The sequence below is a fragment of the Falco punctatus genome (assembly GCF_963210335.1).
Source record: "Falco punctatus genome assembly, chromosome: 8".
NCBI classification, from domain to species: Eukaryota; Metazoa; Chordata; class Aves; order Falconiformes; family Falconidae; genus Falco; species Falco punctatus.
This window is the reverse complement of record NC_137588.1, coordinates 43,872,688-43,887,385: the sequence shown is the minus strand read 5'-3', so window position 1 is coordinate 43,887,385 and position 14,698 is coordinate 43,872,688. Positions and strand designations below refer to the sequence as shown.

The 14,698-nt window shown below is 38.5% G+C and overlaps 1 protein-coding gene across 5 annotated transcripts in view; it reads right to left on the bottom strand.

Moving 5' to 3' along the window:
* MARCHF7 (membrane associated ring-CH-type finger 7) overlaps positions 1-14,698 on the bottom strand; it is a 26,174-nt gene extending 11,476 nt beyond the window's left edge. For all 5 annotated transcript variants that reach the window (XR_013929924.1, XR_013929925.1, XM_080398677.1 and 2 more), the window contains exons 1-5: positions 14,559-14,698; positions 8,882-9,038; positions 4,125-4,283; positions 1,822-1,993; positions 48-215 (exon numbers count right to left, since the gene is read on the bottom strand). Coding sequence is in view for 3 of the 5 variants with exons in the window: in XM_080398677.1 (XP_080254803.1) it covers positions 48-215; positions 1,822-1,993; positions 4,125-4,283; positions 8,882-9,028 (646 nt within the window). In the remaining 2 variants the exon portion in view is untranslated. The remainder of the gene's footprint in view (positions 1-47; positions 216-1,821; positions 1,994-4,124; positions 4,284-8,881; positions 9,039-14,558) is intronic.

The window sequence follows — 14,698 nt, the reverse complement described above, 5'->3', positions numbered from 1 at the left end:
GACATGAAAGCTATGGGTTTACAAGCTTTCAGCTGTACAATACATACATGTTGAAGATGAAAAGTCACTGCTTCTGTAGCTGTGATCCACCAGGTTATTAACGGAGAGATCTGTTCTTCTTTCTAATTCTCTTCGCTCTCTCACTAGCTCAGTTCCAAGGGAGCCAAGCATCACTGATGAAGATCTAGGAATCCTACTGTACCTCCAAGAGGAATCTGTAAAGAAAAAGTAAGTAAATCCCCTGGTTTTGTAATAATTAAAAAAAATTAAAACTGGTGCTTAAGCATGCATTCTGGTTACACCCATATCAAGGGTGAGTTTAACAATACCACTAAGCTGATCAGGTGGCCAGCTGCCAACATAAAGCCAATAGTAAGTAGCACTCTGCTGACTCTGGCACTTGAATGAGTTCTGAAAGCTGAACTGGAAAAAAGTAATAATACTTTTGTGAAGAGTCAGACCCATTAACACTCATACAAGATAGGAGAAGGAAGAGAAATAGCATCTTGCTTTCTAATGGTAGCTAGTTATTAAATAGGCTTCACAATATGGCAACACAGCAGCTTAAGACTTCGTAAATGCTGCCATTCTATTGATGCTTCTTAAATGCTCCTAGAATACACTTTCCAGAAAGGTATAAATGCAGCTTAGACACAACTTTAAGAACAATGAGTAATACTATTCTTGCTCATATTGCAGAGTAAAACATGTCAGTTTAAAAAGGGATCTTGTTTTTTGTTAACAGCAACAACAACTAAATAGGGAACTGTACACACTTCAGCTGTGAACAAAACTGTTGTTTCAAAATAGTGTTCTTCAATGGTTCTGAAAAATCTACTTTGATTTTTTTACTGCTAACTTGTAAATCCAAATTTAAGCATTCAATGGTCAGCAGTGTGACGACCAACCGATCTACAAATGGAAAGACAAATAGTCCTACACTATAATGACAAATGTTAATGGCAGTCATTTTCTTAGCAAAGAGTAAGAAAGCATCAACAATATTGTGTTTTGAGCAAGAATTTTTTAGCTTTTATTTGAACGGCTGCATGGCTCCAAAAGGGGATATAAAAAGAACACCGATCCATACTCACAAAGGTAACCTGAATGGATCTATTTGTCTGTTTCAAAATACTGTTCTAGAAATATTTTCAATGTAAGTTTCTGACTGTTATTTCCTAACATTCAGGCTTTTGTTAGCATACTGCTTAACTTATGTCTATCCAATACCATACACTTATTTACAGCTTTAATGAAAATCTCAGGTTTTGTTGAAAGAGCTCGTAGCATAGAAAGTTTCTTTTTGCCTGGCCTATAGAAGTGAGTTTAGGCCCTGCTAAAAAATAACTTTTTCTTCCCTGACCCCTAACAACAGTGCTTGAACCAACCATGACACTATGCTTCTTGGAACACAATGCTAAGCAAGGTAAAGATTTCCTTTCTGCTGCCCCTGGCACACATCAGTTTACCAACACAATTTGACTCACAAATTAAAAGCAGCTGCACTCATTCTTTCTTTGAAATCTTAACCAATTAAGACATATTTGAGCCACAAAGTTCATCTTTACAGCAAACGGAGTAAGTACAGGTAATAATTTTGAAATGACATAAGCACAACTGGGTTCTCAAAAGACCATGTTAACAGCATTCTCAGTACTTTGGATACCGCTATCACTGTGAACACACTCTTCTGTAAGGCATAGGTTTTTAAAAATAATAAAAGTGTAACACTTCAAATAAAGTCTTTTAAAACTTGATAAAACCTGATCTTGCTACTCAGAAAATTTTCATGTAACTCAGCTCCAGTAATCAACCTCTCACCTGAAAAGGCAGTCAAGCCATTACTTCTCACAGAAGAGGTAGATGTACAAGATAGCTTAGGTCTCTTTGAATCACTATCTCGCTGCTGGCTATGCAGTCTTGAATATGCTCCCTGAGTTCTCTCAGACTCACCGTAACACCCAGATGCAAAATGAGCGGAAGAAGATGTAGACTGAAATAACATTAAAAAAAAAAAAATTACACAGTATTTCAGATATGGTTACACTAACAAAAGTGCACAAATGTTACAGACTCAGAAAAATAGTAAAGAACAACTTTAAGATGCAAAGCCTTTCTATTTAAAAATAATGTAGGATCTATGCTTGACCAGTATTTCCAGATTTACTCAATGCAGTCCTGCCAGCAAAAGCCAGTTTCTATTACAATCAGCATTATTCTTCCTTTATAGATGTGGCTTACAGAGGAAAAAGATATTCCTGACTTGCAAGATGCTACAAACATGATCAAATATAGCTTTACAGATCTCCAAGGAAACATAATTTTGCTGTCCAGAAATGGCCAATACTCATCACCTTCATTAATTTATTTAGCAGTTTAACTAATTCAGCTTACTTTTCACCAACCTAAAATACACTTGGCTAAGGAGTCAGCTCTGGCTTCTAGCAAACTGTTTAGACTAGATACACTTTGATTACATTAAGTTCAAGTGCAACTGAATCAGTTCAGAATAAAGAATGGGTACAAAATGATTTTTGCAGTGTACAGCACTGAAATAAAGCATTTTTCAGAAACTAGTACTAAAAAAAAAAATAATAAAAATTTTAAAAGTTGGGATAGCCTGTAAAGTTGTTAGTCTGGATACTTGCTGCCAAGGCAATAATTTTCTATTTGAAATAGTTTTGGTTTATTTTTTGATATTAAAAACTTCAGCTCAATCAAAAAGCTCAATTAAGCTGTCTGTGCTCCAGAAAGCACCTACAACCAAGATCCTTTAAGGATCAACCAAATTACAGTGGATGTTCTAGTTGTGTTTTCTTTTTATTTTGTTATGTTTTCTACTAAGCTTATGCCACAACGTTTTAGTCTTTAGAACTAAGGAGGATTTAAGTATTTCTCTTATGCCATCATGAAAGACAGATGGGGAATCACAGAAACTAACATCACAAACCAAGTACAAAACCAGGTCAAATTCCCTCATGAATAATCTGTTTAAAATATAATTTATGTTTTAATCATTTGATATTTGGTAAGTAGAAGATTCAACAGTGTCTTCTGCAATGTTCACTTGCATTAGAACCTAATCTAAGAGAAAAATTAACCTTAATGGGAAAAAAAATATACCATTTTGAAAACTCTACAGCACCAACTTGACTAGATATGTAGGCCAATTGAACCACAGACTCTATTTCCATTTCAACTACATGTAGAGACATCTCCCACTACTTCCCCTGAAGGCCAGCAACTCCACAACAGTTCCTCTCTCCCTCCCACTTATCTCAAAGTGTCGTCACCTTTAAATCACACTAAGAAAACAAATATCTATTTAAGGTGAAAGCACTCTTAAGGACCCAAACATCTTTCCGTTTTAAAGTGAGCAGAATTTTCACTTGTTCAGTATCTTCCCACCAAGCATCCTCACAGTTCTCTGCTTTTCTCATCTTAATATTTCTACTGCAATTGAAAGTGGTTTATTCTACAGTGCATAAGCATGGCAAAGCAGCAAACTACTTAATTATTGAAGTTACGAAGGCACATTCTGGAGCCCAGTTAAGCTGCTGAGGCTTGAGCCTTGGATCTCAGTCAGGTGACAGTTAAAGCTCCATTTTCTTTCACAGTACACTGTAAGCAGCATGCAAGTAAATACAGTCAGACTATGAACTACTCCTCCACAGTTTAATTTTCTAAAGCAGGTGTCCAAACCCATGAACTTTGTGTTAACTCACAAAGCTGGCAGCATCCAAAAACCACACCACCTAGAAACCTGATGCAAGAAGCAGAGTACAAACAACATTAATTTTGCCATCTGTAGGACTACAACACATATGAGATTCTAATCACCCTCTGATTTTTTCTTTGTAAATCGGTATTTGCAGCACCACTCTCACTTTATTTCTTAACTATTAGTAAAAAATATACATTATTTTTTTCATCATCTAATTTCTTAACACTGCAACCTTCTTGCTTTCCGTCCATCTTGACTTAGTAACACCTACTTACCTAGAAACATTACAGTGAGCCCCTGCTAGCAGCTTTGCAGATTAGGAAGACTAAGGTAAAACCTTGCATTTTTTGTTGTTGTTGTTGCCATTTTTTAAAAAGTATTACACATGAACAGTTCTCACCAATCTGCTTCTGCTTCCCCAAAATCTTCCAGAACGTGGATGATCAAGTGTCCCTGAGTAGCGAGTTGGAGAGGACGTTGTAAGCTTCCAAGGAGTTTCATGGGTGTCTGTTTCTCCAATTCCCCAGTCTCTACTGGAACTATTCAATACATTGGATTCCTGAAGAACAACATGCTTATCATATGCATCTTGTAACTCAAAATGAACTCGGTATCTGATCTGAATATTGAAAATACAGGGAAGTGGAGGCACTACCAAATCTGGAAATCTTCCAGGAGAAACCTCAAGGGATACCCAAGAAGAAATGAAACAGGCTTATGAGAGAACCACTGGCAAAAGGAAAGATCTTTTTAAACTACTTTCTAGCAATTATCAGCTCCTTTATCCATCCTGTCACTTGACTGTGAACAGTAAGAAGTTGAAGTAAAGGCTTTTGAGGCATTACCCCAACTGAGCTACTCCAGCAGCGGGGCAGAACTACAGACCTCACTTTCAAGTGTTAAGTAAAAAAAACCCACACAGGTAGAAAAAGAATCTCCATCACAGCAAAAGTGCCTTTTTGGCCACTAAAGCAAGCCATCTGTCTTGTCCTGGTCATCAGTTTTAATACATGAAAGAACAGGTGCAAAGACATGGGGAAGAAGAAAAGTCACGTTTTGGGCCTACTAAAATAATTATTTTTACAAAAGGAGCATGATCTGTCCTAGTAAAATATATGGGACAACAAATGTAAACTACGTCATCAAGTTATTTCTAAAAAAATACCACACTACTGAAATTACAGTTATCTTCTACAATTCTTAAACACTTTCCTTTATCATCGCTTAAGTTTTTTATTTCTCTGCCGTCTACTCTAATAATCCATCATAGTCCTATTGGTAGGGAAGGCTTGCAAATTAGTCATTATTATTCCAATTATATTTCATGCAATCAGCGAAAAAATAATTTCCATCTTTCACTACAAAACTGAAACTTTTTTGTCTCCTAAATTACTAACATTGAAGACCATCATAAACCAGTAAACTGCACCGGGTACAAAACCACTTTGGGCTTACAAAATAAACAGTTTCAGTAACTAATTTCAGACACAGTGCAAAGATACTGAATCCACAGTTTGATATGCATAACAAGCTAAGACTGTTTGGCAGAACAGTCCTGCAAATAAACGTTTGCTGCATTACCTCAGAATAAAATGCTCAAATTATTTGAAGTCTGATGTCTGCAGGGCAGTGACACTAACTGTTCTTTTTGTGTTTTCTCTTCCAAGATATTTAGAAGCCCTAATCTTCACCTTGGCTACACAGGCAAGTTTCTAACAATAAAACTGGGAACTGTCTAACATACAAATCTATCTTATCTTTAAGACAATCTAAGGGATGAGGTTCTATACTTTTAGTTTCACTGAATTTCAATGAATAGATTATAATTAAGGAGATGCATTGCAGTTTAAATTGCTCCACAGAATAATCATTTAAATTAGTAAAATTCATAGAAACAGAAATCTAACAATTTTATTACACTTAAGCAGTTTCTAAGTGATTATCTGTCCACCTGCTTCCTGTGAACTATTAATACAACTACAGTAGCTTCTGTCACCACTTCTTAAAATTTGTAGTATTAAGATTTTAAAAGCTAAAGAAATATTCACACTCAATTATCATTCTCACAAGCAAAATTAAACCTGAAAATAAAGTATCAGTCAGTAAGTTTTCTCATATTTCAAAGTCTCAGTAGGATTCCTCAGGCTTCTGCATTATTTCATATTGGATAGTCTGCCCATAGGCACTAGACTACATAGTTTTAAAGACAAAAAGTAAAGCTCTCTTAAAATGTTCTTAATATGAGCCATACCTGCAGACTTAACTGATCTTGAAATATTTACTTTTCTTTTTTCTCCAGCTGTTAGATTCTGAAGATCTGAGTTATTTTAAGTGTCTGGATCACCACAGTAAAGATCTTAATCCAAGAACAACACACTCACACTAGCACAGCACTAAAAGCCCGTTCATGGAACTACACCATGTATGGTTCTAATGCCAAAGCTGCTTTTGGTAGCTGTGGCATCTCTGCTCTGTGCTCATTTTTTTAAGAAATGTCCCAAGACCAAAGCAACCTACTGGGTATGAAAAAAATGACTTTAAGAGAAAGTAGACAATCAGGCATGACATCAGGAAAGCTCAATCTAATTGATGTATCTGAAACAAAACAAACTTAAAGAGTACGTCCCATCCCTTGCCAGATCTTAACAATTAAAGCATTACACTAGATATTCTATTTCTGACATCTATTTTCAGTAGCAGAAAAATGTAATCAGGAAAACATGCAAAACAATTTTATATGTTGTTATTTACGTATGTGTAATTTTACATGTATTTATGATATTTATATAAGTCTATTTTATATGCATATTTATACATATACACACTTGGCCCTATCACTCCATTAAAACAAAGAAAACGAAAACCAACTTCCACTTAATTTCTCACAAAATGGTTAATGACGTTGTATCATAAACCATAGGAATTTTTTTCTTCATACCATCACACTGATTTTTATATTCTAAGTCACCTAGAAACAACGCTACGTCACATATATCAGATTAGTTAAGAATTACCCTGCTTGTTATGCCTCCTCAGATGAGCAGCGACTACTACCAAGACTGATCTCAAGTGTACACTATACAAGAATTCATGCCTATATGAAAAAAAAAAAAAAAAAAGGGAAAGGGAAGTAGAACAAACCCACATGATAGAAACCTGCCTTGTTGCTGTTAGCCCTAGCCACAACCACATATTTAAAGTTTGATGGTTCTGCCCCTGAAAGTTTTTGAGTGAAGCTATAATCAAGTATGGTCTCCAGCTGCATAAATGGCTTTATATTAAAAAGCCAAGTCTCTATATATCCAAAGTATTACTGATAAGTCATGAATTTCTTCTTCTAAATGACAAATCTTTTAAATTATTTGGAACTGAAGCAGCTCTTAATATGGTAGGCTTCTGCATGCATTAACAAAGCAAAAAGCCCTGCCCATTTCATTCCTATATGACTGAACTTAATCTTGTTTAGACTATGTTTCTTCTTGCTCCACCAACTTGTAAACTTATCCTGCAGGTAGTAATGGAATTTGCTCCTACTACCTCTTTAAGTACCAAAGGTTAGTAAAGAGAGGAAGCTTCCCTAAACCTTTATCACTAAGCACTAGTCTTGTGTAACAAGCTCTCAGACTACCTTCTTCTATGAACTGGGAGTGCAAAGAAGGGATACAACATAAATCTTCTACACAATTATCTTCCCCTCTGTTTTAACTGGAAAGCATTATAAAGATCAGTCCTCAGACTAGAAGCACTTTGTTCAACAGCAGATAGTCAAAAGATAATACACAGTGCAGTGATTACATTGCACTTCATATAATAAAAGACAATATGCAGTAAACACCCTGCAGTTCATGTAATAAATGAAATAATGTAAAGTACATAACTCTCTTGTGTCTGTGTGGGTCCATAAACCCCTAAAAAAAAAAAAAAAAAAAGTAAGATTCCAATTTGGTTTTGCTGAGCAGCCAGCCAGTGAAAAATGTGCTGGAATCCAAAAAGCAAAAATGACTGAAGACGACCCTTACATGCTCCCTGTAGCCTACATACTAACAACATGTGTGCTAGATATGGCAAAACACATATACATGTAATTGTGCTAAAAATAATTAATGCTCTATTACTTGTAAAACTGTTTCTAGAAAAGGCATTATATAACACAGTGTCCCAGATAGCTTGTCAGCAGGGACCAAACTCATAACCATTTTATCAAAAAACTATGAGTATTTAACCATGGAGTTACATTTCTGCAATTTCAAAGACTGGGATGGGCTTACATTTGCAGGCCCAAAACTGAGGTAAGAACTGCTGAAGGAGCAGAAACAAAGCAGTAAGAGAATTGAGCCAAAGAATCACCTGTTGCTTCCAAGTGCTCAAAATAACTGCTGAAGTAGTTTAATCTCTGCTTCCTGCAATACTCTTTTCAAAGTGAAAGTACCTGCAGAGTGTGAAGTCTTATTCTTTAGCATGGCTCCCTTCCCCCACAAAAGCAATTTGGTTAGTGTAAAATACTGCGTGTAAAGCAGCAAATGCCTTCACCCCAACCCTGTCTACTACACACAAAGCCTAGCTGTATTAATGTACTGACAGGAAGTATGATGTAAGCCTACGGGTCCTCTTCTTACCTTCACAAAAAACCTAGATGCTGCAGAACATTACAGCCTACTGTCACTCTTACAGCTGCAACATTTTCCTGTACTTTTTGCATCATCTACACATGAAGTGTAATGCACTACACGTATCAAAATTCAAACAAAATCCTCACCTCCCCTCAACTGAAAACCCCATTTACCCAGGTTTAGGACTGCAGTGACTAGGGCCAAAACAGACCCTAAAGTGTCAGGATGCCCTTCATTCATCGAACAGCTGCTTTTTAAAGGTGCAGCTACAAACGAAAGCAGGTAAAGATGGCAAACCTAGAACTACCAGTTCACACTGCAGAATACTGTAATTGGCCTGGTTATTAAACCCTTGTACTTTAGAATTAATCTTTGGAGTTTTTCCACAAATGCAAGGTCCTCAGTGGGACTTTTCCTTTTATTCCCCCCCCCCCCCCCTTTTTTTTTGGGGGGGTGGGGTGTGTGCTGTGTCTGGGCGTTAGGGTTTTTCTTGGTGAAAACCAGACAAATTAATTTATACTTTACAGAAATAGACAAAACACATTACCTGGTATCCCGATTCTAATCTCCATGAAGATTCTCTTGCACTATATGCACCAGCTAAACTGTTCCCAGCCAACGTCCTAGATCCTAGTGAAGAGCTGGAGGCCTGAACAGATATCCTTCGAGGAATTCTTGAGGGTTTTGACTCCATTCTTTGTATCCTGTATAAGGACACACTGATTATTTATTTTTTTTAGAAGCAGGGACCTACATGCAAAACATGCACAAGTCATTCTGAGTGCATCATAAATATGACTCACAAGATACAAATTTATCACAGCACTATGGTCTGACTGTGCATCAGTAAGATGGGGAAACAATTTCCTATCCTAGTTTTTGCAACCTCTTCTTTACATTTCCTCGCATTCCGTGTTAGAAAATGAGCAACATAGCCCCTTTTGCTATTCTTATTATGTTACAATATATTCTTGCTATTATATTACAAGTGGGACTCCCCTAAGAACTCTGCAGCACTAATATTAACACAAAATGAGCCAGGAAAAGAGCCCTCAGATTTCCTAAATTCCTATGTTACTTTTTTGTTAATGAACTGCATTTCAACACTTGCAGAAACTACTACACACAGACTTATTCTTCAGGGTCAAAACTACGAAATTTCACCCTCCTGTGAAAAGCACACATTTGCAGACTACCAGCCTCAAAGAAATATTTAACTTCTCCAAAGACAACTCCCATTAATACTAATGTATACAAAAGAGCACATGGTGTCTCACAGGCATATACATTTACCTTACAGTCACTGAGGGTTTATTCACTCTACTGGTATTTCTAGGCATTTCAAAATAAATGTTCATGCCTTTTCTGCATGAGAATTGACCCTGTAGTCATTCCTGTCATCAGATGATCTTTAAGGTCCCTTCCAATTTGAGCCATTATACAACTCCATGAAGGGTTATCTTGAATTAATGTTACTCAAAAACCTCAGAGAGCTAGCTGACTGGTTTGCTAACACTGCCAGATTCCTCCTCCTCAGGATGGTATAGACAATACCAGACCACAAAAGATAGCACTTAAATTTAAGAGAACTGCAGTATCCTCAGTGGTATGGTGCAGGAAAAGTAGCATGACAGCTAACACTCTAGAACAGATGGCCAAGAACTCTAATGGTACAAGTTGATTAGAAGAAGTGGTACAATCTTTCATTTAACCACTTTTAATTCTGGTATAACCTCCTGAGAATGGGAATAAGCTCCATCAGAAATAAAAAATCATCAATCAATAAAGCACTTGTTTTTTTCCCACCTCAGCCATGCTCATCAGTAACAGCCTGTGAAAAGCTGCTCCATCAATCCTAATGTACCTCATGTCTGGCTGTGGTTTCGAGTTCACATACTCAGGACTTTGATCTTAGCTGAAAGTCATGCTGCGTTACATATTCTACCTAGTAAAAGCTAGTTTGTACAACTCCACTGCCCAAACAGCTGCACAGCTGAGGTTACTTTTCTTAATGGAAGATTTTTTTAACCACTGTTCGGCTGCATGTTCAGCTGCTAGCTTTACAACACAGGTCACAAAGTAGCCTAGATGTTTCATCTTGCAAGTAAGACTTTTTTTTTTTTAACTTTTTTTTATTATTTGGAACAAAACCACATAATGTGTATCAGATTTAAGTGAAATTTACATTCATGTACAAAAAAGCTATGAGGTTGTATTATGGAGAAGCCCACCAGCTTCTAGACCATGCTTCGGACATTAGCAACCCATTCACTTTTGCCAGAGACATCACCAGTTAAACAAGATCAGCTCAGGAATCTTGAAATTCTCATGTTCCTAACTGTGGATTAGGAACCCGAAATCATTAATTCATTAAATTTCCCAGACCACATTTAAACTCCTAAGTAAATATTGAGCAATTGGGTGCAATTCTCAAAGTTGTAAATACAGCTGTATCAGTCAGAATGCTCTAAGCAGTGTTCCAAAGTACAGAAGAACACTGTCAACTGTGGAAGCTTAAAAGAAATTCAGTATGATCAAATCTAATAATCTAAGCTATGCCACTTCAAGTGGACTATTTGTGCAATAAAATGTAAAAATAATATTTTTTTTTTATTTGTGACATTAGATAAGACAGTGTAATGATGGTTAATTTAAGATGTAATCTGCGATAACATGCACTGCAAGTCTAGTACTTCTAAGCTGCCACGCATGAAGCTAAATTGTCACAGTAATATAGACTAGGCCATATGCTGGACAGGACAGCTGTAGGTCTTGATGAGGTCTGACATCCAAAGCACTGTTTATCTAACTTCTACGCCAATACAAAATATACAGGACAGATACATAGAATAATAGATCCAATTCTGTACTATTAAGTACTTGACAAAAGAGTGCCAACATTATTGCTTTCATTATGGATCATTCTGCTTCTGGATCACTTTGCTTCAGACAGGCATGGAACCAAATGAGTTAAGTAACATAGACTGAAGTCAAACGCAGACATATGTAGAATATGCAAAGGTTTTAGAATAAGAAATGGAAGCTCCTATCGGTAGTAATTAACATCCAGATGAGCAGGGGAAAGAGACATAAGAAGTTATAAGGACTTCAAGACTAATTTAGAGATCACTTAATAATAATAAAATTGCTTATGCACATCCACAGAACAGACAAAATAAGAGCATTCAGACAGGAAAGCACAGGGTGGAAGACTGTGAACACCAGCGCCAACTATCTCTAGAAGCTGAAACGGAGTCCAAGATTAGCAGATTGCTTCTACAAATATGAAAAAACACACAAAACTAATTTTCTCCTCCAGTGGTAACCCCAAGAGGACAATGTTGCCAATCAACTTAACCTTGTAAATTAGCACAGGCTGTGATTTCAAGTTGAATGTCAGAATGATGCTGTCTATATATTTTAAGTAAAGAAATCTTGCAGAAACTATATACAAGCAACATGTTAAAACAAGATAACATCAGAAAATCCAAAATTCAATATGTCAGTTTATGTATACACATTATGATTAACTTCTCTAATACCACTGTACATTTTTTCTGCAGTCCTGGCCCTGGCCAGCAAATGAGAAGGATATGCTATACAGATGAATCACAGTTGCGTAAGACAGGCATTTAACAAGAGGAACCTTGCCTTGTTTGATGCAGAGGTGGAAAGGTACTGAAAAACAAAAGGCTTTGTGGTCTAGGCGAAGAACCTCTCCCCGAGGAAACTGGATTTTATCTTCGCCTTTCAATAAAGATTCAGCAACATAAAGCATGTCATTCAGATTAATCAGGTTTTTTAAAACACTCTCCAAGAGCTCTTCAATTTCTGGGCATCCAAATTTACTTTGAATCTGAATAGTAAAAATCATGGAAGCATGTATCTGCAACTGAAGACAATTGAGTCATGACTTGAAAATATTAGATAGATAGAACTAGATACTAGGCATCTCAACTTTTGTAACCTAACCAACACTAGTAAGAAGTGTTCTGGTTTGTTATATTTTGGTTGGGTTTGGGGTTTGTTGTTCGAGTTGTTTTTTTGTCCAGAGTTCTTTGAAAACCATTTTAAGCACTGTATCTTGAAAGCTTGAGAAGGAACTGTCTTCATAGTTGACAATCAATACACACAATACACATAAAAGGCTTATGCTTATCATGGTAATACAATGAGGTGGTCAAGGTGAACATGCTAAGCTATCACGGAACATAGGACAGCACAAGACAGCAGTCTCACAATAAATAAGAATATATTATCAAAGCCACAATAATATTTGTCTGCAGAGGGAATATCATGGTTTTATAGGGCATTTCAGAATGAGAACAACACCCTTTTACAGTACCAGCATCTTAAGGGTTTTTTTGAATGAGCTCAGACATTCAGATTAAAACCTGGAACATTTTGTTTACCCACACAGGTATTCAACAAATCACAAGTGGTAATCAACATGCTCCAGTGACTTGATAATGGCAACCTAGCCACCTCAATTTACACAGAGGATAGTGATGCTATTACTTGAGGAACAAATTTTTAAAAAACCAACATTTAAGTTGTGTTGCAGCCTGAAGTGATTTAAAAGCCTGTTGTTGCCACAAAGGAAAGGAACACCTTACTCAAATATGACACCACTGTTGTGTCCTTCATTGAGCAACCTCAACACACTACCCTGGCAAAATACACTTCTGGCTTCTCCATCATTTTGACACTACTCACGCTGGTATCCAACAACAGAGAAATGAGAAGGAACATGAGAGTGAGAAGCATCTCATCAAAGTCACGTATTTCATCAGTTCATGCCGTGTTATGCAACTTAGCAATCAAGATCTCATGGAAAAAACTGGAAACTACTTTTGTGTCTCCTGGAATATGGGATACATGTGATGCCTCTCAAGACTTGGTAAGAAACCAAGTTCTGAAATCAAACTTTAAATTTGAAGTTGCACCTGGGAAACAGATGACCAACTTACAACGGGAGGTGGAGCTGAACAGCCTATTTTGAGTACACAGCTCAAATGTCCTGCCCTTCATGATCTGTCACCCCTCCAACTACATTATAAAAAGATCAACCAGAACTTACATAGCCACAAATAGAGATTACAAGAGATAAAAGATCCAAGAAGTCTTTGCAGGAAAGCAGTGTTATCTCAAAAGGTAAAAAAGCAAGTATTTCAAATTAAAACCTCTCACTCCTCCCCCCTTTTGCCTTGACCTCCTCTACTGAAAAATGAAGGGCAACATGAGGTAGTCATGTCTACCAGTAAGAGAAGCCTTTACTAGCTTCCATGCATTCTACTATCAGCTTAAAGCATTCTTGTAACCTCAATCACAACAAAGCAGCACATGCTTCACTCCCAGCTCCTAAATTACAGTTTTCTACCTTGGAACTATGCGGTGACACTTAGGCCTACCTACTTGAGCTTTTACGTCTACAGGTTTTTGCATGTACAACTGCTCATGAGACTTTCTCCCAAGCAACCTGTGATCACGTGCCTTCCTCTGTGTTTACTCACAATGATGTTTTGATTACAAACAAGATAGAGTTCAGGGGCAATTCTGTCTGTCTGCGCAATTCTTCGTTCGCGTTATTTTCTCAACCTTCAATCAAGGAAGACGGACAAAAAATCAAACAGCCTCTCAGGAGCCCCATGAGCAAAAAAAATATTTACAAATGCCATTCGCCTGCCTATGCCGCAGCAGCTTGTGCCATGACGCTGGGCTGCTCCCCTAGACCGGAGCCAGCCGGCCCCAGACCACATGTGCTCCGCAGCGCCGCGGGAGGGCGCCACACTCTCCTCCCCAGGCCTGAAGGGAGCGATCCAGCCAGCAAGGCCCAGACCCAGGCCCCGGCGCCGGCCAGGAGCTCAGGGCCGCACTCGCTCGGCGCCCGCCCTCCAAGCCAACGCCGAACCGGGGCTCGCACCAGGCTGAAGGGCAGCGCCGACCGCTCTGCCCCGACCCCGCCGGGCAGTGGCTCCTCAGGGGAAGGAAAGGTAAGGAGGGGCAGAGTGCCACACCGCTCCGTTTCCGGCGAAGGCCCGCGGCCGTCAGAGGCACTTCGCACAGAGAAGGGCAGGGGAGCCAGGCGCCAGCCCCGAGACAAAATGGTTCCCCCCCTGCCCTGGCGCGGAGCCACCGGCACCGGCCCACACACAGGCGCAAGCTGGACTGTGTGGGGCCACCTTCCCCCCCCCCCCCCCCGCAGCGCCAGCCCCCGTACTCACCCTCACGGCACAGCCCTCACGATGCAGGCATTCGGGAGCTGAGGATCCACCGGAAGGGCCGAGTCGGGCCTGGCCCACAGGCTGCCACGCCGAGCCAGCGGCCTCTCCCTGCAACACAATGGCGACAGAGCCGAGACTGC